The 24,616-nt window shown below is 42.0% G+C and overlaps 1 protein-coding gene across 1 annotated transcript in view; it reads right to left on the bottom strand.

Annotated features, from left to right (window-relative positions):
- Window positions 1–7,006: 7,006 nt before the first annotated feature.
- Window positions 7,007–24,616, bottom strand: part of WTIP (WT1 interacting protein) — a 70,244-nt gene continuing 52,634 nt past the window's right edge. Inside the window, exons 4-8 of the mRNA XM_072346852.1 lie at window positions 18,108–18,170; window positions 15,642–15,772; window positions 14,552–14,603; window positions 12,693–12,761; window positions 7,007–11,034 (exon numbers count right to left, since the gene is read on the bottom strand). Of these exons, the coding sequence (XP_072202953.1) occupies window positions 10,882–11,034; window positions 12,693–12,761; window positions 14,552–14,603; window positions 15,642–15,772; window positions 18,108–18,170 (468 nt within the window). The 3' untranslated portion in view covers window positions 7,007–10,881. The remainder of the gene's footprint in view (window positions 11,035–12,692; window positions 12,762–14,551; window positions 14,604–15,641; window positions 15,773–18,107; window positions 18,171–24,616) is intronic.

Genomic DNA, 24,616 nt, shown 5'->3' with positions numbered 1-24,616 from the left:
AAGGACTTGCTGATGGACCAAGGTTTGAGAGGGCATAGTCATCACACCACATCTCTGTTGTGCTGGGTACTGTAGGTGGGTAGTGCAGGGTTAGTTTAGGACTCAGATGTTTTTTATAACTCTGCTTAAATGCTTAAACTGTGTTGCTTTACAGCCTTGTTTTTGCTAGCTTTTGCTCTTGAATGAGGATCCTCGGGACTTAAGGGGTCTGCAGGAGTTCTTGAACTTGAGTTTTGGATACTTGATCAGACATGAAAAGGAGACGTTGCAGTGATTCACCTGACCTTGTATACCCAAGGCTGGGAGAGCCAAAGGTGATCTCTTGCTAAAGCTCCTATTGCAAGAACACAAAGCATTTCAGAGGTTTCTAACAGTACTTCCAGAGAGTGGCCAGCAGTTTTCTCACCCATGCTGTTCAACAGGGGAAGCAAAAGACTAGTTGGGTAAGTTATTGTGAACTGCTTGTGAAATTCTTTACACTTAGCAGGGTAAATCTGCTGTGGGTACACTGCTGGTAAGGATAGCTCTGTTAGATGTTTGCTAGGATGGCTTTCAGCGTCAGACATCAGTAGACAAATACTTCCTATAGCAGAACTGCCTTTACATCAGGCCAAGGATATTTTGGCAGCACTGAAAATTTGGTGGCCTTTACTCATAAACGTGTAGTTTAAGGTTGCAGGAATGGCTTCCTTGTAATAATAATAGAAATAAATAGCTTTTTGCCTTCAGAGGTTGACTGTCCTAATTTAAGATGGAAGGTACAGGATGGTGGCCATAGATCATTAGTAAGTCTAATTGGCAGAGCTTGTTTAGATATTACAGCAGGTGAGGGTGTTAGGGTGGGATTTATAGGAGGATAATGAGGTAGGTAATATTGCGCTTTCTTCTAAATGTCAATTCTTTATGAGAGAAGGCCTTGTAAGACAAAGCATGTGAAAGCAAGCAGCTGGTAGCAGAGGGCATCCTGGTAGCTGATAACATGGATTGAGCTGTATCACAACTGCTTCAAAGAGACTGCTAAGAGCTGCATTGCCCAGGACCAAAGTGAGGTGTACTGACAGCTGGAGGGGAGTGTGGAAAGAACATAGACACTGCTTTAATACAATCCAAGCCACTCGTATACATTAAAGTTTCTGTCCTGGAATATGTTTAGTGGAAAAGTATTTGGGCAAGAGGTTGGTTTTGGGGTGGAAAAAAGTCATTTTTAGTGTCTAATTTTATACTGAAAGAAAACTTTCTTGTTTGCCCTCTGAAGTCAGCAGCAGCATGATGGGTCTCTGGGGGCACAGCAGTGCTGGCCGGAAGCGGCCTGCCAGGGCTGCTCTGGGATTTGTTTTCTTTTGATTATGGGAAAAATAACCCGAGATATTTCTGTGCATGCAGAACATTCTTAATGACTGAAAAATCTGTTGTCAAGTAGGGACAGGGCAGGAAGTGCCATCTCGAGAGGCAGCCAAAATGTGGTTGTATTAAGCTCTAAAAACCCAAACTAATTAATTTTTCTACTTACAATTAAAAAAAAAAAAAACAAAAAAATGCACAACAAAAGCTGAGTTCATTTACTGCAGTGGAGTTTATTGGAGCTCTCTGTGATGTACGACAGCAGCGCACAGCTCAGGAGGAGGAGGTCTTCCTCTGAGATACTAATTACTGATCTCCTTCAGAATTCGTGAGGTGAGAAATGTGGCAGAGAAGCTGCCCCACTCAATGTGGGGGATCTGATAAGGCTTTGTGCCATCCTGCAGCTCTAGTCAGCACTGTTAGAGCAGAAGGAGAGGGGCTAGAGGTGCTGCTCTCCTATTTTCTGTGGTGGCTGGGTAGCTGGCTGTGCTGCTCACAGAGGGATGCTCCGAGTATGTTCCTTAGGGGTATCGTTGTTTGAAATAACTTTGGTATTTCCAACAGAAAAACATCCTCCGGTGCCATTCCCGTGTCCCTCAAAGTTGGTGCACTTGGCACCATGCAGGATGCAGAGTGGCAGCCATCTCTGTATACAGAGCCACTGGCCAGGTCACCTCTGGCTTGCTGGGTGTTTCTTGCTGTGCTCTTGAAGCTGATTTGTTGTAGCAGGCTGCTTGGTGGTGTCTCTGAAAATGCTGTCACCAAAAGCAGTGCAGGATGTTGGTCCCCATGTTTTGCCATAGCCTGGCTGCAGCCGGTGTTCTGCTCGTGTGTTCTGCTCCTGCCTCCTCTGCTGCCTGTCCTTCAGAGTGTATCTGCAGCATGCACCAGGGGCATTTTTGCAATGGTAAAATGGGATATTCAGTACGTTTCAGATGGAAAGGGCAGGAATGCTGCCAGGAACAGCAAAGCACAAGGGTATGTGTTTGTACCTGTGTGTCAGAGTTAGCACCTGTCTCCAAAGTGTGATTTTGGGATACATTTAAAATACTCTGTAATGCTCTTTGGAGCAATACATTTTTGATCCAGAGCTTGGAAAATGTGCTGTGGGGAACAGGGCATCTACCAGCTGGTTGCTGGGAAATAATGTTAAAAACTAAAAGGTTATAAACGTTTTTTCTTCTAAATAGAGAATACAATTATATTAATAAACTACAGATGAACATCTGTTGCTTTTAAGTGTGGTATAGTGGGGCGAAAAAAGAACAAAGGGCCAAATGAAGTGTAGGTATAGCTTTTATAGCCTGTGAATCTAGACAGCAAGGGATCTATTCTAAATAGTAAGATGCTGCTAGGAACAACAGGATCTGTCTGGGGTTACCATAATGTTTGATAAAAAGAATTAATGTGTTATAGACTGGCTGCTGGCAAGCATCCTGTGCCAAGGTGCCACAGCCATGTGCCCAGCTGGTGGGCAAAGGGCTTCTCCCTTGCCAGCAAATATCCCAGTAAGGAATGGAGACAGAAATGGTGTAGAAAGCTTTATTTATTTATTTATTTCCCCCCTATTCTTTTGCTGAAGTAGAAACTCTCAGATGAGCTTCCTGGCAAACCCAGGTGTGGAGGAGTGCTGCCACTGCCATCAGCTTGAAAGATGTGTGCACTTCTTGCTGCAGGACACCAAGTGCCCCTTTTTACCTCCTCCTATTAAGGAAGCTCTGTGGAAATCTGTGTCGACTACTAGAGGTAAGTTCAGTTACACTCACAGTTTGCAGGTGTCACAGGCAATTCTTGTAGCTCTCTGCCTGTTGCTGCACCCTGCCATGCATGCTGTTCTTGTTTTCTAATCCTTTCCTGCATCCATCCTTATATGCAGTGTGAGAACTTTACCGACAAGGGAGTAAGGTGAGACCACAGCTGTGTAATAACTGCCCTTCAAAGAGCAAAGTTTATTTCAACTGTATTTCAATGAAGTTTCAGCTGCAGGATTTAGATGGTGAAGGACACAGATGAATTTTCTTTCCTATCTTTAATGCCTTGTCTTGCATAGGATGAGAGATGTTCATGTAGCTTGAATGAGCACAGCTTCCTTGGTTTTATCTGAGCAACATTCATTTTCATTAGCTGGGAACAGTTCATGGCACGGTGTTTACTTGCTGTGCCAGAGCAGCCAGTGAGTATCAGTGAAACCATCAGTTGGCCTTAACATCCATTTTTAAAGGAAAGGCTGCTTTTTTTAGATGGTCCGTTCATTTGAATCACTGTAAGCAAGCAGTGCAGTACTCATTCTCTGACTTCCCCAGGCATGTTGGGGAAGTGTTCTATGATTCTATGTACGTACAGATATGGGCTTTTGTGGATGTTTTTTAATCTGTGACTGAAATCTTTGAGAATTTATCTTGATTGTATTGCCAGGTAGATACCGAACACTTCTGACAAGCCAGTTCTCTGTGTGGTTTCTTAGCCTTTACACAGTTTTCAGCTTGTAGTTCTACACTGTGTGTGAGTGCTGTGATTTACAGCTAACGTTGAGTATTTTCTTCCAGTTGGACAAAAATTGACAGCACAAGAGAGATGTAGATGCAGCAGAATGTAACTAGTTTGTATGTGCTCTCAATAAGCAGTATGGCAACTTAAGGTTTAGTTTTACGATCTCAGTGTTAAGTGAAGGTGAGTGCTGCGCATTGACCACTGTGGTAGAACCTTATATGAATGGTTAACAGGAGGGGGAAAAAAAAAAAATTGTACTCTTCTGGAATTTTGCCAAAAAATGGTGGTTGACATCATAGTTTTAAAGCTATGTAATTCAGTTCTGTGGCAAGGATGGTCCCAGAGGTGGTCACTGAGGGAGAGCCTGCAAATTCTTCTGGAAAGCAAGAAGTCGCTGCTTAATGGGTGACGCTTCCACATCTAGCTTAGACACATCGAAAAAACTAACCATGATTTGTCCTGCTCAGCATCCAGCGGCTCTCGCTGACTTTTTCCAGATCCCCTTACTTAATACTGTTTTCTCCTTTAGAGTTTCTTATCTCTATGTGATTCCAGGCAGGAGTTGGTAGCACCAAGTAGGATCACAGTCTGGCAAATTAAGCCAAATTCTGTACTTTGGAAAGCTGCAAGTTGGGCAACAAGCAGGAAGAAGTCTGCAGATTGCTTCTGTGCTCAGAGTGATGAGGTCCAAACTTTCAGATGGGACAGAGGCTGTAATTGCAGAATCCTGTCTTTTACTTTTAAATGAATTTCACAAGTCTGTTGCCACGTTCCAAAGTTTAATGTAATTAAATCAATGATTGAAATTGGAATGTTTTAGGAAAAGACAAACAAAAAACAACAAAAACTCACCACCCTCAAGGATATTGCCTTTGAAAGAAACCATAACAGTCTAAAACGTGTACAAACTGAAGTGCTTCTTTGACCCAAAGTTGGTTTTTATCACCTTCAGCAGAGCCCTGTTGTCATTCTTCATTTGCTAACTTCTGCCATCTTGCTCCTCCTAGCTGGTGTGAAGTAGAAGTACTGGCAGCAGTGATCCAGCCAGCTGGTGTTTTGGAAAGAAACCTCTAACACCCAATGGGAATGCTGAGCAGCTGAGTGTTAGTGCCTGTCAGACTGGGCTGATCAGAAGATGTAGTAGAGGTGGGAATGAGCCTGCAAATCCAGCTTCCTCAATGATGCACCCAAGGGAATATTTAAGGTACTACACTCACATAAGTTTAGTCTTGCTTTTGGGCCTTCTGGGAGGGGAGCAAGTGTCACGTCAGATGACTTCCTGAAGTCTTGTCCAGCCTCACGTGTTCTGAGTCCTCACTTATGCCTCAGTCCATGAATTAGGATGACTAAAAGTTGAGTAACAGTGACATGAGCTGAAGGCAGACACAGCGGTGTAGTTCACACAGTCCTTGTGGTTCCCATCAGCAGCCAGTGTCTTTGGTTCATTCTTGGGAGGCTTGGCAAATCTTTGTTTACCTCTACAGCTGCAAATTAAAGGTTGCAGACCCGGGAACGGCTGGTAAGGTGAAAAGCAGGGCTAGCAAAGCACTCTTGAATATTCTGCATGGCAGCAGATTAACAGTCATGCATCATGTAGCAGTTTCCAGTGGTACGCTGCCCTGTGGCTTAGATGCCAGGGAAACACATGCCACTGCCAAGCTCTGTGGTGCTCCCCTCTGGGAGCTGGGCCCTGACTCATGGTCTCTCTGCAGTGAATGTACGTTCATTTTCCAGCATGTGTTTCCTGCAAGGAGGCCCACAAAGGGCAGTAAGTATTTTTAAGTGTTCTGCTCTTTTCAACCAGGCTAGCTGGGGATTGGCATAAAAATACCTGCTGCAGTATGAGTATGTCCTGGATTTTATTGACTACATTTGTGTCACTCGTGATGTGCTGTTAAGATGCTTTATGAGTTAAATGGTCTATACTTTTTATTTCTTCAAAGAGGGTGTGAATTGCTCACTTCAAATGATTTTTTTTTTTTAGAATTGTGAGAAAATAGCATGTATTTTTAAGGAAGTCCTTACAGATGTGTGGTACGTCTGTTTCAAAGCACAGAAGTGTAGACTGTGTCCCTAAAACAATTGTTTGTAACTCTTTCTGTTCTATGTAGAAGAAAAATGTACTGAAATAGCTGTTGTATGAAACCCACCGAAAAGTTTCATTCCTGAATTTGAAGCCATTTGTACTCTGGAAAATCCAACGTGGATTGGGGCAGGCCTCCCTGGTGGAGAGAGTGGCATCATGCTTGGAGCAGCTGCTTGTGAACACCTGATGCAAGCTGCTGGGGGACAAAGCATCCACAGGGATGGGACGATGACGAGGTAAATTTAAAAGAAACACAGTGAATGTAAGTGTACAGAAACTAGGGATACAACCTTATTCTTCACTTCTTCCCCAGGCATCCACTCTTGGCTACAGCCGACGAGGAGATACCAGTGCTGACAGATCTTTTGCATGACAGATGTAGCTGCTCCCGCAGGACTGCTGTGTGTGGGGTAAACATGCCCATCTGTGCTGTGAAGCTGGAGACGGAGCTTCAGAAAGGTAAAATGCATAGATAGATTGATACGCAAAAAAGTGCATCTTTCTGATCCTGTCAGAGCTTTGGCCGTGGATTCTTTACTATGACTTTGCAAAGAAAACTGAGTAACTTCTCCAAACCAGGGTCTTGGTATGTAAGACCTATGCAGGTTCACAGCCCAGGATTGTACAGCTCTTCTGGAACGCTCTGAGATCTCATGGAAGTCTTGAAAAGGAAGTGTTCCTCCACACTGACTGGCCTGCATGTCAGCTATCCAGACTGGTTAAAGCTTAATTAAAAATTGCCAGAGTGGCTACATTCTTTTCTAAGTGCAGCTGCAAAATATTAGCTGTGGGCATGTTTTAGACCTTAATTAGTAACACTTGCACTGGAGGACCAAAATCTTTCATGCGTGCAGCTGCTATAAATTAATATCAGTTAGGCATTTCTTTAGGCAGTACGAGGGTCTCCTGAAAACGGTGTCAGAGCCCACCTAGATTAAGGAACATGTATTACTTATGCAATGAACTGCAAAATCAAAGATAACTAGAAAACGTCTTTATTGAAAAAGGCAGATTATAGCATCTAAGGTTAAATGAAACGTCTGACTTTAATATTAAATAACTTAGGGAGATAGCAAGTAGCTTCTTCTTTAGATAAATAAATCTACATTTCCCAATTATTTTTCTTTAACAATCAAGGGAATCAAACACTGAAACACAAAACCACAAGTAACTCTAAAGACTAAAAGACAGAAGCACATTTGAAAGTTTTACAAGGATATATACAAAAATAGTTAAACTAATGTATATTTTCAGCATGTAAACTAGTTACATGATATACAAACAGGGAATTTATATATTTCCTACAAAATAAAAATCAACGTTGGTCCAAGTTCTTGGAAGAAAACTATATTCTTTTAAAGAAAATGAAAATATTTCTCAAATGAAAACTTAATTTAAGTCAAATTATACACTCTAGTTACGGCATTAGTTACAGGATGAATGACAAACTTTTAAACTTTCCTTGCAACACAAGAAAGCAGCTTTTGTCTCCTTTAGAGCTTTGGTTTACTTAACTACTCTGGAATTTCTCGTCTTAAAGAGCTCCTCTAACCATGTTTTCCTTTTGAAGCTCCACCTTACAAAATATACATACACACACATGTGCACACAAGTGAAAAGAAACAGAAAGAAACCCAAACAAACTCCTTCTGAAAGCTCAATTATCTGAGTGCATTCTTTTGTTTTGTTTTTCAGTTACTATTTTGGTCCTTTCTTTGGAACGCTTCCTCCAGCACATGAGGGACTCTGAATCTCCTAGAACAGCTCTGTGCTGCAGGGACCTGGTAAGACCTCCTTACCAAAGCAGTAAGGTGCATTCCTGATGCAAATGAGAACAAGTTGGTATCGTTTTAACTTCATGGAAATATTCTGACAGCACAGAATGTAAAAAGGCCTCTTATGAACGACCACGTCATAAAATGAGCTCCGGAAAGTTTACATCTGTGTTGAACTGCTTTAATTTAAGCATACAGTCCTCAAGAAAATAATTAAATGAAGTTTTCTCACATAATTCCCCAGACAGGAGGTGAAATGTGCAGAAGCTGTTCCTAGCACTACAGCGTGCACACATCGTTATCTCAGATTAGCTTTTATTTTTTTTCCTCTGTTCTTTGATTGAAAACTGGCAAATTTCACTCAACCGCCAGTTTTTATATTAAATGCTGGAAAGGCAAACTTCATTATCCAAACCCAAACCACACCTGTCTGTAGGAAATGCTGGAACAACTGCTGCTTTCTGGTCTTAAACAAATTTCTTACTCTATACTGGAACTGTAACATTCAGAATAGCACTGTGAGGATACTTAACATGTTGGAACTGAGCAGAACTACAAGCAAGACAAATTAACATGTGAAATTAAACATTATTCTGTTCTAAAGTATGATCATTTTCAAAAAACAAACAAAAAAGGCATTACACGTTCATGTTGGATAATCTGCTGACCCTTGGAAAGTAACGTTGAGCAGGAAACTTAACCCTGCTGCTGCCTGGAGGTGGAAGTGCTGAGGAAGGTACTGGCGGAAGGCCAGGCTAAATGCCAGAGTCACCTCCACCTCTGGCCGCAGTGGTTTGTAAGGCTTTGCATCAGTGTACAGCACGTACTGCTATGGGATGAGTTGCTTGGAGGAACAGACCCAAACATCCCCTGTGTATTTTAATGATTGTTTCCTTAATTTGAATTCTTTAATATGTAATTGTAAAGACAAGCAATTAGAAATACCTCAAAGATAGATGTGGGCCAAAGCAGCTTCCTTAAATGGTGAAGTATTACATTGCAGCTCAGGCTAAAAGTTTATCCTGAAGCTCTACCTTCCATTTCCTATTGTTCCTAGTAACCCTATTGGAATTCACCTGGTTATTAACCCAACTGAAGACAATTTTTTTCTTTTTCTAGTAGAATTTGCTGTTTGCACAAGAGGCACTGGGACTTCTGCTTCTCTCTGAGGCTCGTTTGGTGACTGTGGGCACAGAAGTAATGCTTGTAAAGGCATGTGTGCATGCAGCCAATATCTACCCTTCTGCAAAGGGGGCTTCCTAGCTCACACTGCAGAAACAGAGCATGAGTTATACAGTAATTCCTATAGTACGTGGCTCTCACACTAACTTGTATATTAATTAGAAAATTACTTTTTAAAGGAGTATTTGACTTGCTTAAAGAGCACTGGATAGAACAGGTTCATCTAGGCCAGAGGACGTTTGGCAGAAGTTCAGAAAACAAAGCTTTTGTTCCTTACTAACAGAAAAAAAAATACTTCACAAGAATTTTTCCTGCCTCCTTCGCTCTGCCCCACTTCCCCAAGGAAATTCCAGGCTGTCAAAAAATTCTGTTAAGGGAGTTAATTATTCCACTTAGGAATTAGTGTCCATTGGATGCCCTTTGTACTTTTTTCAAGAGCACCACAAATGGCTTTCAAAAAATCAATGGAGCATAAGAAGCTGAACTGCAATGGTGTTACCAAATAAGTCATTTCATCAGTCTGCGTGCTGAATTTAACGTGATCATTTCTGCATGGACCGCTCAGATTCTGGACATGCTGAGAACTCACACTGAAGTGTCCCAGTTTACACATGCTGAGAATCTGGTCTGGTATTTCCACTTCCTCTGGAGCAGAAGAGTTTTATTTTATTGTAATTTTGGATACAAAGACAGCAATGATGGATTTATTTAAAATACAAATTCAGGAAGGCTGGATAAATTCTCACGAGAATGCAAGGAATTTTTTAAACATACAGATGTGTGATTTGCATGTAAATCATCAACACATGGTAGAAAAACCATAAAAAAAAGATTCATCCAACTTCCTATATGGAAGACAAATATTTCCCCAGAGCTCTGAGGTTACTGTAACAGCTTATGCAAAACATGAAAGTGTGTACACTCTATGTACATCTAATACTTGTTATAAAATATCGGTGTTTCAATTGTCTGACTCTAAATTATTATTTCTGCTAAACTGTATTTTGTTTATCCAATGAAGATAACCACCATCATCTGTTGAAAAGTACAACTAGAAAAGAACGCAAAGCTGATAAGAAAAATTATACAGAAAGCACAGCCCCTCCTTTTTAACATCTCAACATATAATTTAAAGCAGTTGGTAACAAATGAACAAATGGTAACCTGCATAAAACAAGCAGCACAAAGACAAGTTTGCCTTTGCATAGAGAGGGGCTGCTAACCCTATTAAAACAAAACAAAACAGATTTGAAGATGAATTGTTTACAAAGTGCCGAATCATCAATTTCATAGGAATGCATTTTGAAGCTACACTAGTACATAACAAGCAATTTCAGAGCTGAATAGCTTCCTTCAATTGTTACAACCCTGCATGTACTGCTCTTTGGGATATACTCTTCTGTTTCGTGGTTTGTTATGAGACCCTTGACCAAGTTAGATCACTCTGGAACCATGTAGGTTGAAAAGCTGTCCTGATGCGTCTTCACAGAATGCCACTTTCTAACTCATGCTGAAAACTGTCGTTGCTAAAAACACTCATTTGCTTCCTATTCACTAATTCTGGGAATGTCAATTTTTTTTTTTTAAATGTGATACTTGTATTCTCTAAGACCAGATTTCAGGGAAAGCAGCGCAGCTGCTGCCATGTATCTCACCATGCCTGCTGCAATGTGATAAAGGTGCTACATTTTGGAAATTTATTCTGCACTTCTTGCTTGGGCAAAACTTCCACCGAATACGATAAGCCAGGAGTGCAGAACAGCCCTTTGTACCACTGTTTTTAAAGATGCTGCCACTTGCAGTTATGACTTAATGGCGCACTATTTGTTCAAGTAGACGGTGTCTCAGTGAAAATGTCTAAATAAAAGAACACATATATACAAGATTAGAAAGAACCCCTTACCTCTGATTTAAAAAATAAATAGCTGGTTTAGATGGTTATTACTGGAATATCATCTTTAAAGGAACAGGAAAGTCACTTTAAATTTGAGGCAATGGAAATGTCTTTCAGAGTTCTGTGACGTGCATTGGATAGCTCGGCGGTGGATGTGACGGCAATTTAATATTAAGGCGCCTGATATGACAGCCGTGACAGAGCAAGTGGCCCTCTAATGGGTAACAACGATGGCCTTCCTCATCATTGAGCTGCAAGCCACAATCCTAGAAGAAAAATATACATCCCAGTTTCATGAGTGATTCAGGTAGGTCATCTTTTATCAGCGCTGAATAACCCTGAGTGCTCTCTCTCCTGCCACAAAAGGCAGCAAGGTCAAGAGTTTAAAGCAGGTAACTCAGGGTCTGACTACTGTACACAAAATGACATCAGTAAAATATACTAGGGCTATCCATATTAATATTAACCCAATTCTAACATTTTTTTCCCCACTCCTCTTCATCTTATCAGTATAGAAGCAATTCGGACAAAAACCGCTCTAAAACTGTATTCCTTTTTCTGCAAGAAGAAAGTCCAGTACTTCTAGGATTTCAGTTTTAGAATGAGAATCTACTGAGGTTTCACTGGAGCCGTTAAGCTGTCACAGCAGGAGGAGATGACACAGAACACTAGAAATGTTTCCAAGCTTGACTACTGACTTTGCATGATGAACAGATGGTGGATGGCAACTTAAATGACATTTCATAGGAACTGGACATTTGCAAAGTGTCTGCGTGAATACCTCAGAATGCTGGCACTGACTGAACTGGCATATCTGGAGACAGCAGTGACCCGGTGTGTACAGTTTGAGAGCCTAATTTGAGGCTATTAGGCAGTAACCTACCCCCGCTAACACATGGCTAACCCCCTGATTACTGTACATAAATGTACTCTGCCATTCTCAGCAGATGTGGAAGCAGCTTAATTTGCCTCAAACTGGAAAGAGAATGGGGAAATGAATAATGAAACAGAACAGAAAATAAACCCCCATTGGGACATTCTAATATAATGTCAATAGAAGGGGAGGGAGCTGTCATCCTAAGTGAAGCCTGCACAAAGCAATAGCTGAGGGAAGAAGGGAGGCAAATACAGCTCTCCACATGCTGAAATGTCCTATGCCAATTTATCTTGAGTATAAGCTACCTCTGTTGGAAGGAGCAGGCTAAGTGCATAGGCTACACAGATGTAGGTTCACATACATTTCAGGATGTCCAGAATTTTGCTGTCCTTCTCCCTCAATTAGAAACCTCCTCAAAACCATTTTTTAGCTAGATTGCATGAAAGGTTGATCTCAAACTAAAGAGTTTGTCTCCTTCTTCATATTCCTGGGATGTACACAGAACACTCGACTGAGCTCTCCTCCCTGTGAAGCAGGAGCACTAGTTCCAGAACTTCATCTGTTCCAATAAATGGTTAAATGTTCTGCACAAAAGCAGTGTCACTGATACCCCTCCTCTCTTATGTAGTAAACAAGTGTTCATTCAGCATGGAAATACACAGATCCCCTGGAAGAGCTTTCCAGCACAGAGTAAAGGTCTTCCCCTACATAAGCGTGTTCAAACCTCCAAAGATCACAACCACATCTCTCCCCATCTACAGGTACAGAGAAAATCCCACCAAAACGAAACTCAGCCTGTTAAACATACTGGAGAAAAACAAAAGGAACCTTATTTGGTTCTAGTGGAAATAGCAGTGCCACTTGCAGCCCAGCTAGCACTCATTCCTCAGACTCCCTCCAGGAGCCACAGTGCAGAGCCCTACCTGCCCAGGCATGCAGGAGTCAGCAAATGCACCCGGGGTTGCAAGTCACGCACCCACTGAGAGGATGTTTGGTAAAAGCAAAGCCTTGTCCCGTGTCTTTGCCCAGCTCCTCCATGACACTCACCTCACAGTGATAGCACTCCACGTGGTAGTCTTTGTCCATTGACACTACTCGGATGGTTTCTTCAGATCCCTGTTGGAAAAGCACAGAAAAGGTAAGAGTGGGCTTTTTAAGTGGTGTTTTCTCAATCTTTCAGTGCCCAACCTATAGCTTTGGAAAGGTGCTTCTGTGTGGGATCTCTCTCTTCTCCTTTTGTAGAACAGAGCTCTGTAACTGCTGAGGGTCTTGCCCCTCCATGCACTGCACTGCAGTACCAGTTTTCCTGTTTAGCAGCCCTGTGGGTGTCTGAAATAGGTCATAAAGGTAATTCGGGAAGAGTAGCTGAAATTTCATGCTCAAAAGACAGCTTTCTCTTGAAATAAAATCATTCTCCAGGAGCACCCAGAATCTGAACAAATTATAAGTTAAACAGTATGACATAATGACTAGGCCACTATTCATAGTAGACATCCTGACTTTTCCACAATTAATTCCCCTTAAACTAGCTGGTGCACAGTTATTCTGCACATGGCACTGTATGTACCCTATGGTGATTTACATTATGCACACAGGCCAAAGCCTAAGTGTGACAGTGGATGCATTGGAGTTGTATAATACCTGGCAGCAACCCAGGCCCTGCTGTAACCCTTCCTGTAACCTCACAGCCTTTCCCTGAGCCTCTTCTATGCCTCTGAAGACAGAGCTCATTAAATTTGCTGACCCGCATTGTTTCCAGTTCCAGGTGTGGTTAGAGCATCAGATATGACGTAGACTATGTCTGAGAGAAGCCACGGGCAGGCTAGCACCTGCACTGCTAGACTTGAACTAACCTATGAAACCTCTGTGGGAAAGAACATGGAGTCTATCTTGCTAACCATCAAATGAGTCAGCAGTATGACTGCATTTTTACCTTCTTTTAATTATTATTAATTTCTTAATCATTTTGTAAGACATGAAACTAGAAAAGCTCTATGGAAACTTCAGTCCTTATACCACCATCAGCACGCGTGAAGTTCTGTCTCAGCTTTCTTAAGGTTTTTAATGTTGTGAGACCTGGCCACTTAGCAGAAATAATAATGACAAATGTACGATGACGTGGAATGGTAACGGTGGCTTTACTAGGGCACAGCAGCTTACAGGAGGCATGCTCTGGCTATATGCACCTGTTGAGAGGACAAACGAGGTGCTGAGGGCCTTCCTTATGAGCAGGCTGTCCAGTGACACAAGCAGCGGGAACTCAGAGAGTTCTGCAGCTGCTGGAGCTTAATGGAACATCCCTATGGGCAGGCAGAAAGGGATCATCTTTTCCCGAGTCTTATTGTGCTAACTATACCATCACAGTGGTCTGAGGTTGCAAGCAGCAGTCATTCATCTGGCTTTCCTTTTAGGCAACTCTTCTACCTCCTTTTCCACCCTTTAACCACTTTATCACAGTGGCCTTCCAGGACAACTGGCTGTGTGGCCTTTTGAGGGTCAGGGTAACCCTTCAGCTGTCTTTTCAAGCTTGCGCATCATAACAGATGCACACTGAAAATGCAAACATAGCGGACATGGAAAATTGCTACTTGAGCTAATGGGAAATTCTGAAAATAAACAGGGCTTTACTTCTTGGATTGTTTTTGGAGCCCCAGTTAAAGCTTTCAATTAAACAAGATTTATAACGGCGTAATTAAGACCTGGAAAGCACCCTAATGATACAAAGTAATATGCTACATAAGCACTGTGACTATTACAACCGCTGGGAATGCTTGGGAGTGACATTACTGCTGAACTGTATTTAATTTAATGTCTGACACACATTCTAGAAGGAGGAAAAGTTCTTGGAAAGTGTTCTTATGCCAACAGCTGTTTTCTGTAAAGAGTCCGTGCACATTAACATGTACCTGTGCTGGTAGAATCGGCTGGTTACAGGAAGCGCATTTTGGTGCAAAAACCCTACGGGGTAAGAAGAAATTGTTCAAATCACATTTAAAGTTTCTTCAAAAAGTAGAACCAGGAGAACTCTTCTAACCATGCCTTCTTTTAGCAGAATGTGAACCTGGCTTTCAAGGCATCTCTACAGTTTGTTTTTTTACAACATTCAGGGAAACAGACTTAGAAAGGTACATCTACCCCAGCTTTATTGCTCAGGTTTTCTTGACCTCTAAGTATTATCAATCCAGCCCTCTTCCTATATGTGCCCTTTCTCTCACCTTTCTTTATTCATAAGGCCATTCAAATTCTGCAAAGTAGCTCCTGACCTGGGGCCTGTCACCAGCTCACATGCTAGATGGGAGAGGGACTGATCTCAGTTAATTAAGATCTATGTAAACCAAACTGGTTTTACCCATCGCTGCATTTTATGGTAGGCACTGGGCCAACATCACTCCATCCTCACAATACAGGCAGACTAATACAACTGAATTTCAAGTGATTTCTTCCTACTCCATGGGCTGAGTTACTGGTTGGCTGCAGCAGAGAGCATATACATTGCCTTTGAGCAGGAGTAGAAAAGAGTCCAAAAGCAATCACTTAGTTAAACAATAAAACTTCATCAGGTGAAGGTAAGATCATTCTAACACTGGCTGCTAATTCTGTGTCTTCTGTCCCATCTAACTTGACATAACTTAGTATTCCCAGGTATCATGCACCATTAGCATCTGGACACTAGCAGAACCTACCACCACTTGCAGAATTAGCCATGTCTAATTAGTGATGGAAGTCCTGAAAGAAGTAGAGAAGCAGCCACCAGAGAAATACATCTTCTGACACAACCTCAGTTTCAACCTGACTTAGCCCTTGAATTCCTCAGAGGACCCACCGAGTGAGTTTTAGGATAACTCTAAAACACTTTACAAATGCAACGGGTGAGAAGAGCGCTAAGGGACAGCTGAACAAATAGGAATAAGTCTTAATCTACTGCAAGGCTCACAGCTATACCAGTAACTTAACCAGTATAAACCTTCCAAGCATGCAATGGACTTGTTTACTTACGTATGGTAGTCTTTGACACAGTAAATATTGTTCTCCACATCTACAGTGAAGGGGACTCCATCCAAACACTCGTTACATACCACGCAGCGGAAGCAGCCAGGGTGGTATGACTTTCCAAGGGCCTGTAAGATCTTAAAAGGCAAAGAGTAAAGTAAGTGGTTGCACAATTACATGAAATGCTTCCTCATATACCACTGTGTCTGACTTGTAAAAGGACAGTGAGAAGCACACGCTTTGGGATGAAATTACCAATCTGGAGCTCTGTCAGCAAGGGGCCTTTTAAAACAATGAAGTTCCTGATTTCTGTGGATTTCAATCAGGCTCCCAGTAATGACAGAGATCTGTGAAAATCAGGTTAAGTCAGTCCCATCAGCACTAGCTCTGCACAGCCAATACTGCCCAACAGAAATTAAGCACAGCTTTGGAGACCTACAAAGTAAAATAGTAAAACAGACAAATAAATAGGTTTTCCTTTGCTACCACTCCTGTTTCACCACACTTACTGCCCAGTTATCGCCCAGTTATCACTCAGTTATAGGGGCCCATCAGTTTTGGCTAAAATCTGTATCAGTGGGTAATCAAAACTGCCCAGGCTTCTGCCATGCCAACCTTCCCTACTGCATATCTCCTATGGAGATATTCAAGACCTGCCCAGACATCTACCTTTGAGGCCTATTGTAGGATACCTGCTTTAGCAAGAGCGTTGGACTTGGTGATTGAGGCTCCTTCTAACCCTTGTGATTGTGATTTTAAAGGCTTCACAGAAAGCCTTTATTATGGAGTCTTCTCAATACTGTTATAGAATCCCTTCCACTCAGTGAAGGTGGCATGGCACAGGGCCCTCAGAGATAGCACACCAAGTTCATGGACTAGGTTCTGGGAAGGGTTAGACAAGGTTCCATCTTCAGGCAACTCTCAAGAGGTTACAGCACCAATCACACATGATCCAGGTGTAACCACCACCTTTGGGAGGTAATTTCACAAAAGTTTCTGCTAGCAGCAGCACCCAGCGACATATGGACTGTACAGGGAGAATCTCCACTGACAAAGCTCATGTGGCCCAGCAGCTGTTTCTCCAGGTAAAGATCAACAGGAACTAAGACATGGAGCATAGCTCTCTGTACAGTGACTGGTATCAGACATTTTGTTTTGTTCCTACCTGGATGCAACTTATCTTTAGGCATGCACTGCTATCCAAACAGCTACATAACAAGCACTATTAGCCTGGTGTGGTTGTGTGGCCATAGAACAGCTGCACTTTCAGCCCTTGAACAGCTTCAGGCTGAACTCAAGCCTGTGAGGCTGCAGCACTGTTCCTCACTTGCACACCAGTAATGTGACTGTGCAGACGTGTTTGCTGTCTGTGCACTCCTGAGGAGGAACATAAAGCAATTAGCCAAATAAGACTGCTTAATTCCTGGAGCTCCCAAAGCAGGTTCCTTTTTTTGGAGTATACTTGCTGATGGGAGAAAGGCAGACCTGCCAAGCTTCCAGCCACTGAGCTCCACCAATGAGATATTATAGACTCCTGCCTGGCATCCTGCAATTAAAGGCCAGTTCAAAGCATGCAAGTTGTGATACCCCTCCCCCTCCCAGCATGACACAACTCTAGAAATTTGCTCTTGGGCTAAAACGAACAATATCCTTGTCCAACCAGTGGTGCCAGGATATGTGCCAGAATTCTCATTAGTGAAGTCTCTGTTCCAGCTCCTACTGCACCTCTGTGTTTGCAGTGTAATTGCTACTTCTATTATGTGCACAAATAAATGTTCGTATACATTTTAAAGCAAGAGGAAAACACTGACATACATGTGATCTGCACTTTTTCAGTGTGCAAACCATTTTACTTGGGAATTTCTGTTTAGAAAGAACAGATGAAATTTATCCTGCTTTCACCCGGAGGAGAATGCCAGCAGTATCTGGCCCAAACCACAGCTCTTCATTTTCTTATAAAAGTAACTGAACACTGTCTCCCTGCAAATCACAGCAGCAAACAACAGATTTTAACAGACATAGAGCAAGTGGCAGAAGGTAAATAAAACAAGAAGTAAGTCACAGAGCTGGCAACAAACCTCAAGGCTACTGCTAGCGTTCCTCTCTGCTAGCCCAGACCTCAACCCCACTAAAAAAACTCTCGTCTTGTTTTCCTTTACCATGCTCATACAAAGCTGTGGCCTATATTCTGCCCTTAGTATTAAAATCCAATTTTTTATTATTATTTCTTTTTTAACTGGCATGTGGAGGAAAAATAGCATCCCATGAGAGAAGCCCAACTCCATGTACTTGATAGCAATTAAGGATGAATATACTTTAGGTAGGTTACAATTCTGCCTCAATTTGAAAAATTGCCTTTACAATAGCGGAGACGGTGATATTCTGATTAGGGAATAAGCATGATGTCTAACAGACCACTATTCAAAATACATCAAAAACTATATCCCACAGTTAGGAGTTTGGGTCACTTACCATTTCCATTATAAGGTGTCCACAAACGAAGCACTTATCTGCTGTTTGCTGGAAACCCGAGTACTATTGAAATAACAGAAAGAATAGGGTTATTTAGCCACTCTTTTAGCTGTAGAAATAATAAACATCAAACTGTTTTTCATCTTGTTCTGTATACGAAAGCAAACTATACAATAGATCTGCTGCCATATGTTTTCCTTTTTACTGGTGTGAGGGGATTACACGTTATTTCAGATCAAGAGGTTGGAGGCAAAATCATTACTGTTATGCAGCAAAGTGATTATGAAGAAAAGGGTCTTGGCAGACACTTTGATGGGCCTGAAAAGTCAAGTGTGGCAGCTGTCACAGCTCCACATTAAGGAATATAGCTTATGCGATCTGAAACTTGTGCAAAAGAGACCGGAGTGTTGAGGAGCACATACAGAGGTGGCTATTTCTGCAAGATACTGTTCTGAATTGTGCAGCCAAACTGGTGTGCAAGTCTGGACGAAACAGATGAGTTCACCTCCCTGCTTTCAAGTAGCAGGTTTTGTATCAAAACCCTTGCTTTTGTCTTCTAACTGAGGTAGTAAAAGGGCCTCGCTGCTCAGGATGCTTCTTGGCTGCACTGTATCTCAGTAACCATCTGGCTAGACTCTTTCCTAAGGTTGCGAACTCAAGGGTTACTGGAAACAGGTGGGTAGGTCCTGGCGGCACAGACAGCAGAGGATTAACAATAATTCAAACCCTGCTAATTCTAAAATCCTGCTGGAATGAATTTACCGGTACCATCTGGCTGCCGTTTGATAAGGAATGCAAAGGAGCATTTACCCAACTATTGATTAAGAAAGAACCTTATTTCCCAGGAAGAGAATGGCTTAGTGGTAACATTAATGTCATTTAGTGCTAACTAGATTGTCATAAATTACACTGTTTATCAGAAAGAAAGGTTATGCAGACACAAAATCACTCTTTACATGACTTACCCTATTATAGTAAAACCCCGATTTGTTTTTAACAAGGGAACTGTTATTTGTCACCTTCAGAACTACATTAACTCTATTAAGAAGACTTTGAAAAATGGTAGTAAGTCTAATAGCAGTGATAGAATATTTCACAGGCTGGGGACGCTGTCCCTTTACCACTACACTATTCTTTCTTTCTGATGGCAGCATTGGTCTCAGACAAATCAGAAACCTGATTTACTGACAGCTGGTAGATTAGGCTTTGCTTGTGCTTTACCTCTCTTTGGACTGGAAAACAGTAACAGGCAGGGAACCCAGCAGCACCATTTTTCCATATGATGGCAGTGCTGTTTAGAGGTAAACAATATATCATCATCTCTACATTTTTTTATCTCACCTGTCAGCCAACTTCAGCTCTGCAGGGTTTGTTCTTTGAGAATTCAGACATGACTGTTGTGTTGGTCTATAACCAAACAGAACAAAACCAAGCACGCCCGACAGAGGCTTCAGGACCCCAAGTTTCTACCTTAGGCAACAGCAAGTCTTTGAAAGGACGTGTCGCTGCTTCTCCTTCACATGCCTAACTGTGCCCAAGGAGAGACCGATGCACTTCCCTGCTGTTACGTACTCAATTAAACAAAACCTTCCTCCTGGAAACAGACCCTGGAATCTCATTCAGACCCATTTTCTTTGATGGAGATGTACAAAACCTGCTGAAGGTTTGTGCAAACAGATCGAGTGGGTCACATTTCAGTAGGTGCAGCAGTTACTGCCCATGGTATGAAGCTGTAAAAACCGTTACACAACTGCGAAGTCACTGAATGTGACTGTTAAGCCTAAAAGTGAGATTCTTACTCTTTTATGCTTCGGGGGCTTTTGAGAGGGATGATCAGGAGCTTTTGCCAAAATGCTGTAGGCATTTAATTCTGAAAACTAATTTCTGAATTGGGTGCTATGCTAATAATGTATTCCAACCCCAGGCTGCCTGTAATCCCTCACAGACTCTCTTCTCCTTGGTTTCCCATTAGCAGAGCATCTGTCTTCTCACTGCTCTATTGTTTGCGCTCTGCATGGGACCCTTAGTACATGGGACACAACAATGCAAGAAATTCATGGGGTCACATTAAAAGAGGGAGAGAATATCAAATTTGGTTTCATGCAGATGGTTGGGGTTTTTTTGTTTTTTGGGGCTTTTTTTTGCACACACATTTAAATGCAGTGATTAAACTGAACTGAACAAAATGGAGCCTTCACAGACTCAAAGATACTGGAGCCTTGAAGCAGGTGGCAGAGATCAAACTAAAGCAAAATAGTCCAGAACTTTACTCTTCATCTTGCTGAAAAATCTTCCATATACCCTGTTGCTGCACCCTGTCTTGCTGCCAGTAAGGAAACACTACCACACAGCATATCTTCATGTTTCTGCATTTCCACTTAGTTGCAGCTGAAGGATATGGATTGGGCAAGGAGGGACTTTACGTTCAGCACAGAGTTTGTCGGACTGTGAAAAACATCGCCAAAACCCAGGAATTCAGCTGGTAACCAACTCCACCTTTCAATGCACATGACTTGGATTTGTCCACTTTAGATTAATGGTATCAGTGTTACAGAACTTAAAAGTCCCTCCTGTCCCAACCTACAGCAGTCAGCACCTTGAAAATATTCTCAGACTTCCTCAAACTTACATCTACCAGAAACTGTGCACAGCAAATCCCTCTCCAAGCTTTCATTCCATTACTCTCTTAAATATATCAATTAACAACGTTCGTCTGTTCTCTGACTGGAGAATGTACTTGAATCGCAATCCTCCTAAATGCAACATCCTGGCAATTATCTAGAACTACATTTGCTCTGTGACTTCCATTAGAGATCAAATAGACACAAGCTACAACTTAAATCATTTACCTTTCAACTGGATTATTTTTTTCGTGACTCCAGCTGACACCAGCTTCCATTACACTAAATAAAAACTATCTTCCTAGGGACGCAACAAGTGGGACAGGCCATTTCCCACACTGCCGTGCTTAGAAAACATCATGTATGCAAATTAAAAGAACAGCCTCATTATCATTAATATTTACATTTCAGCCATGTATGTTAGCAGCCCACATCAAGGTCAGTGTCTCATTTTACTTGGTGCTACAGGAGATGAAGGTGCAAATCACCCAATCAGCCCTCCACTAATATCCCACTCCTATGATCCTTGTCTCCTCCTTGCCAGTCTTGCACACATTGCCCCTTTCATACCTTTAAAGTCATTGAGAGTTTTACAATTCTGGATATGAGATGAGGCCCAGTATGTTCTCTGTAACCAACTTCTGTGTTGCAGCGGCCAGTTACAGAGCAGACGCTATGGTTGTGGCAAGGAAAAGGGTGTTATGAGGAGGTACCAGTTGCTGGTGGGAAGGAATGATTAGAAGCCCTGGAAAACTGGAATGAGGGGGAGACTTGAGAGGCAGCCAGCACTGTTTCAAGGCACAGCTCTGTCAGCACTGCAGGCTGCTTACCCTCCATCTGCTACAACCTCAGCCTTCACTCCTCTGTAGGAGGGAATGTGGCCATGGCAGGAAGCACGCCATCATGGGGCTGACCATACTCAGAGACACAAAGGGCGGAAAGGAGACACTCTAAGGCCTCCCAGCGTTGTATGTCTCTGTATGGCTGGCATCTGACATTTTTAGAGCTTTCTCCTTTGAGGATTTATAGACAAGGTTACAGATCTTCCTGAAGTCTTATTCACTGAAATGGATGAACAGACTTAGATGAAACCTTCAACAGAAACTGACAGCAAAGTTAGCCAAAGGCAAAACCCCAGCACAGAGAATTTCAGCCTAAAAGATTAAACTTGGCAAAGTTGTAAGACGGGGGAAAAAAAACATCTTGAAAGAGGAAGTTCTGTGTGACCTTAATGCTATGCAGTGCAGCTTGTAGTGTCAGTAATAAGTTATTTCTATAGCATCTGAGTGTCTTCCAGTAGCACATTAAGCAACGTAACTAACAGCTGTCACAAGGTTCATTTTCTCTCTGATCTCCTCCCTAGAGGGAAATTCTCTCATTTCTTAACCTCTGCTGGACCCCCAACTCAATATCGTTCATTACCCCGAGAAAAAGGAAAGGTCCATAAAAAGTTAAAAAAAAAAAGCAAAAAAACACTGCAGTAACAGATCTAAGATTCAGGCTGCTTTGTGACATTTTAAAAGTCTTCTTCTCCAAGAATAACAGTAATTTATTTTAAATTTCTCTACATGATATTTAAGCATTGAACTGGAAAGACAAAATTACTGAGCTGTTTTTCCTTCACCCGTGATGAGGCAGCAGTTTATCAACAAACTGGCAGAAGCACATCTGACTGGGATTATTTACTATACAGTAAGGAATTTATTTTTTGTTCACTTCACCAGGAACAGTGTCCCTGTTATGGCTAGTTAGCCATCTGTGTCCTAGGAGCTTTCAGGGAAGGATTAAACTGTCATTTGTTTTATTTCCTTTCATGAAATAAGTATCCTAAGAGGGCTGAGGCAAGAGCTGGAAACTGCTGGACTTGCTACCTTAAGGTGGCATGAAGAGTAAATGTATCTTCCCTGGAGCTATAGCAAACCAGTGAAAAGTTAGGGCTTTCTGGTTTTGTTCTTTTTCCTGCTTCTATTCAGTAACACAGTACTGCTACCACAGCGCTCCTACCAGAAACCGTAGATTAGGAAATCTCTATGGCACGCCTAGGTAGGATCAGGATTATCTGCCACCGTGGCTTTTTTTCCTAAATCTGATTCATTCACTGCATTTAGCCAGTGTGGCTTCCATCTGCGCACTAGCAGAATTTGCAGCTGATCAGGACCAGAAAGCTGACAACAAATAAAGAAGAAAGAGTATTGCCACGTCCCCTCCTCCAGTAGTGCTTCACCAGCCCTAACACACTGATTCAGAATCCCTCACACATCAAGGTTAACGCTACTGTCCAAGGATGATCCCAGCAATGCCATGTGGCATCTTCCCTCCATCTGTGCTTCTACAAGCATGTCCAAAAGCTTTTAGCATCTCTTCCCTGAAAAGAATGAGCAAAATAACCTGCCTGATTTGGAGAAAGATAATCTGTGCCCTCAATAAAAGCAAACATGTGGGAAAACTATCTGTTAGAAGAATGTACCTTGCAGCTACTGCCAATGGTTTCTGATGGGTGTATCTGTGCTCTGGATAGTTTTATGGCTGCACAGTGGAAATTGCTCATAATGCAATTTTAAAGTGCAGACAACATCTGCACTTCTGTAACACCTCTGTCCAAAAACTGAAAGTACCTTCCAAAGAGAGGGTCAGATTTGTATAATAAATAACCAGGTCAACAGCTGCAACGTTGTAACTTTGACAACACTCCTATACATATAAGATCATGTAACTCATCCTCATCAGTTTTAAGGGAAACAAAAGCCAAGGAGGCAAGGACACCAACAGGAGACAGTATTTTCTTAGCAGGAATACAATCACAATGTAGGTCAATTGCTACTCTTTCCCTCTCCGTTTCCCCCCTCTCCCCCCCATGTTCCATGCCTAAGAATGAGACCAGAATCTGACCCAAACTGCATCCAACTGCAATTAATACTCAGAAATAATTTGCAATGAGACAGTCTACCTCCCCACCATCTCTGACTGACATTCTACTTTGGCACCATGAGCAGCTTATCTGTATATAAATCTGTAGCAAGGTTTGGAGCTTTAAATTTTCAGTTATATTGAAAAAAAGTCAGCTCAGTTTTGGACAGAGAACACCTCTTTTTAGACAGCACTAGGCTTCTGCACTGCTTCAGAGCAAGACCTAGAGGCAAGAAGTAGTTAAAGTGATTTCCTTTTTGAACACTACTATGCAGCCTTTTCCTCTGACTGCTATGTTCTGAGCTTGCTCAGTCCACTGGACTCCAAAATAGACAAAGTTGTTTTAATTAGAGAAACAAGGCAGTTTCTGGTATTCTTGCTATGAGGTTTGTTCAAGGGAAAATGAAAGAGAGCAAAGTCACTGTTTGAGAAGCAGCTCGCTTCATGCTGGCAGGGATAACTTCAGAATTTAATTTTGTTTACTGCAATTTGCTGCAGTTCTTGAGTCTGCTTCTCTCTCATCTCTCCATGCTAGGACATATCTGTTACAAGGTGCCCGCAGGCTTAAAAATCTATACCTTAAACATCCAAACAGCCTCCATAGTTGCAAAAAATATATTCCTATCAGGTCCTTAACCCGTTTTGTTGGGAACATCACTGCAAGCGTCTCCCTACAGAACCTACTACAGAATATGTCCATTCCTTACTCAAACCCTGAATGTTCTCCAAAAAGATGTAGATTTTCAGATTTAAAATTGCCTCGTATAGGCTGAGATTACAAGCTGATAGCAACAATCATGTCCATTGAGTCTGAATGAAAGGTTTTGGTCATGGAGAAAGTCCACTCTGACACAGCAAAAAGTAAAAATCTCAAAGGGTCAAAAGCCCCTCCAGCTCACACTCTACTTTTCCTGTCTTTCTACACTTCTACTCAAACAGGGACAAGAAAGAGTTGAAAAAAGCTTGGAAGAAAACAACATT

Source organism: Excalfactoria chinensis, chromosome 11, assembly GCF_039878825.1.
Source record: "Excalfactoria chinensis isolate bCotChi1 chromosome 11, bCotChi1.hap2, whole genome shotgun sequence".
In the NCBI taxonomy this organism is placed as follows: Eukaryota; Metazoa; Chordata; class Aves; order Galliformes; family Phasianidae; genus Excalfactoria; species Excalfactoria chinensis.
The sequence above is the reverse complement of the archived record's forward strand: the minus strand, read 5'-3'. Positions and strand labels throughout refer to the sequence as shown.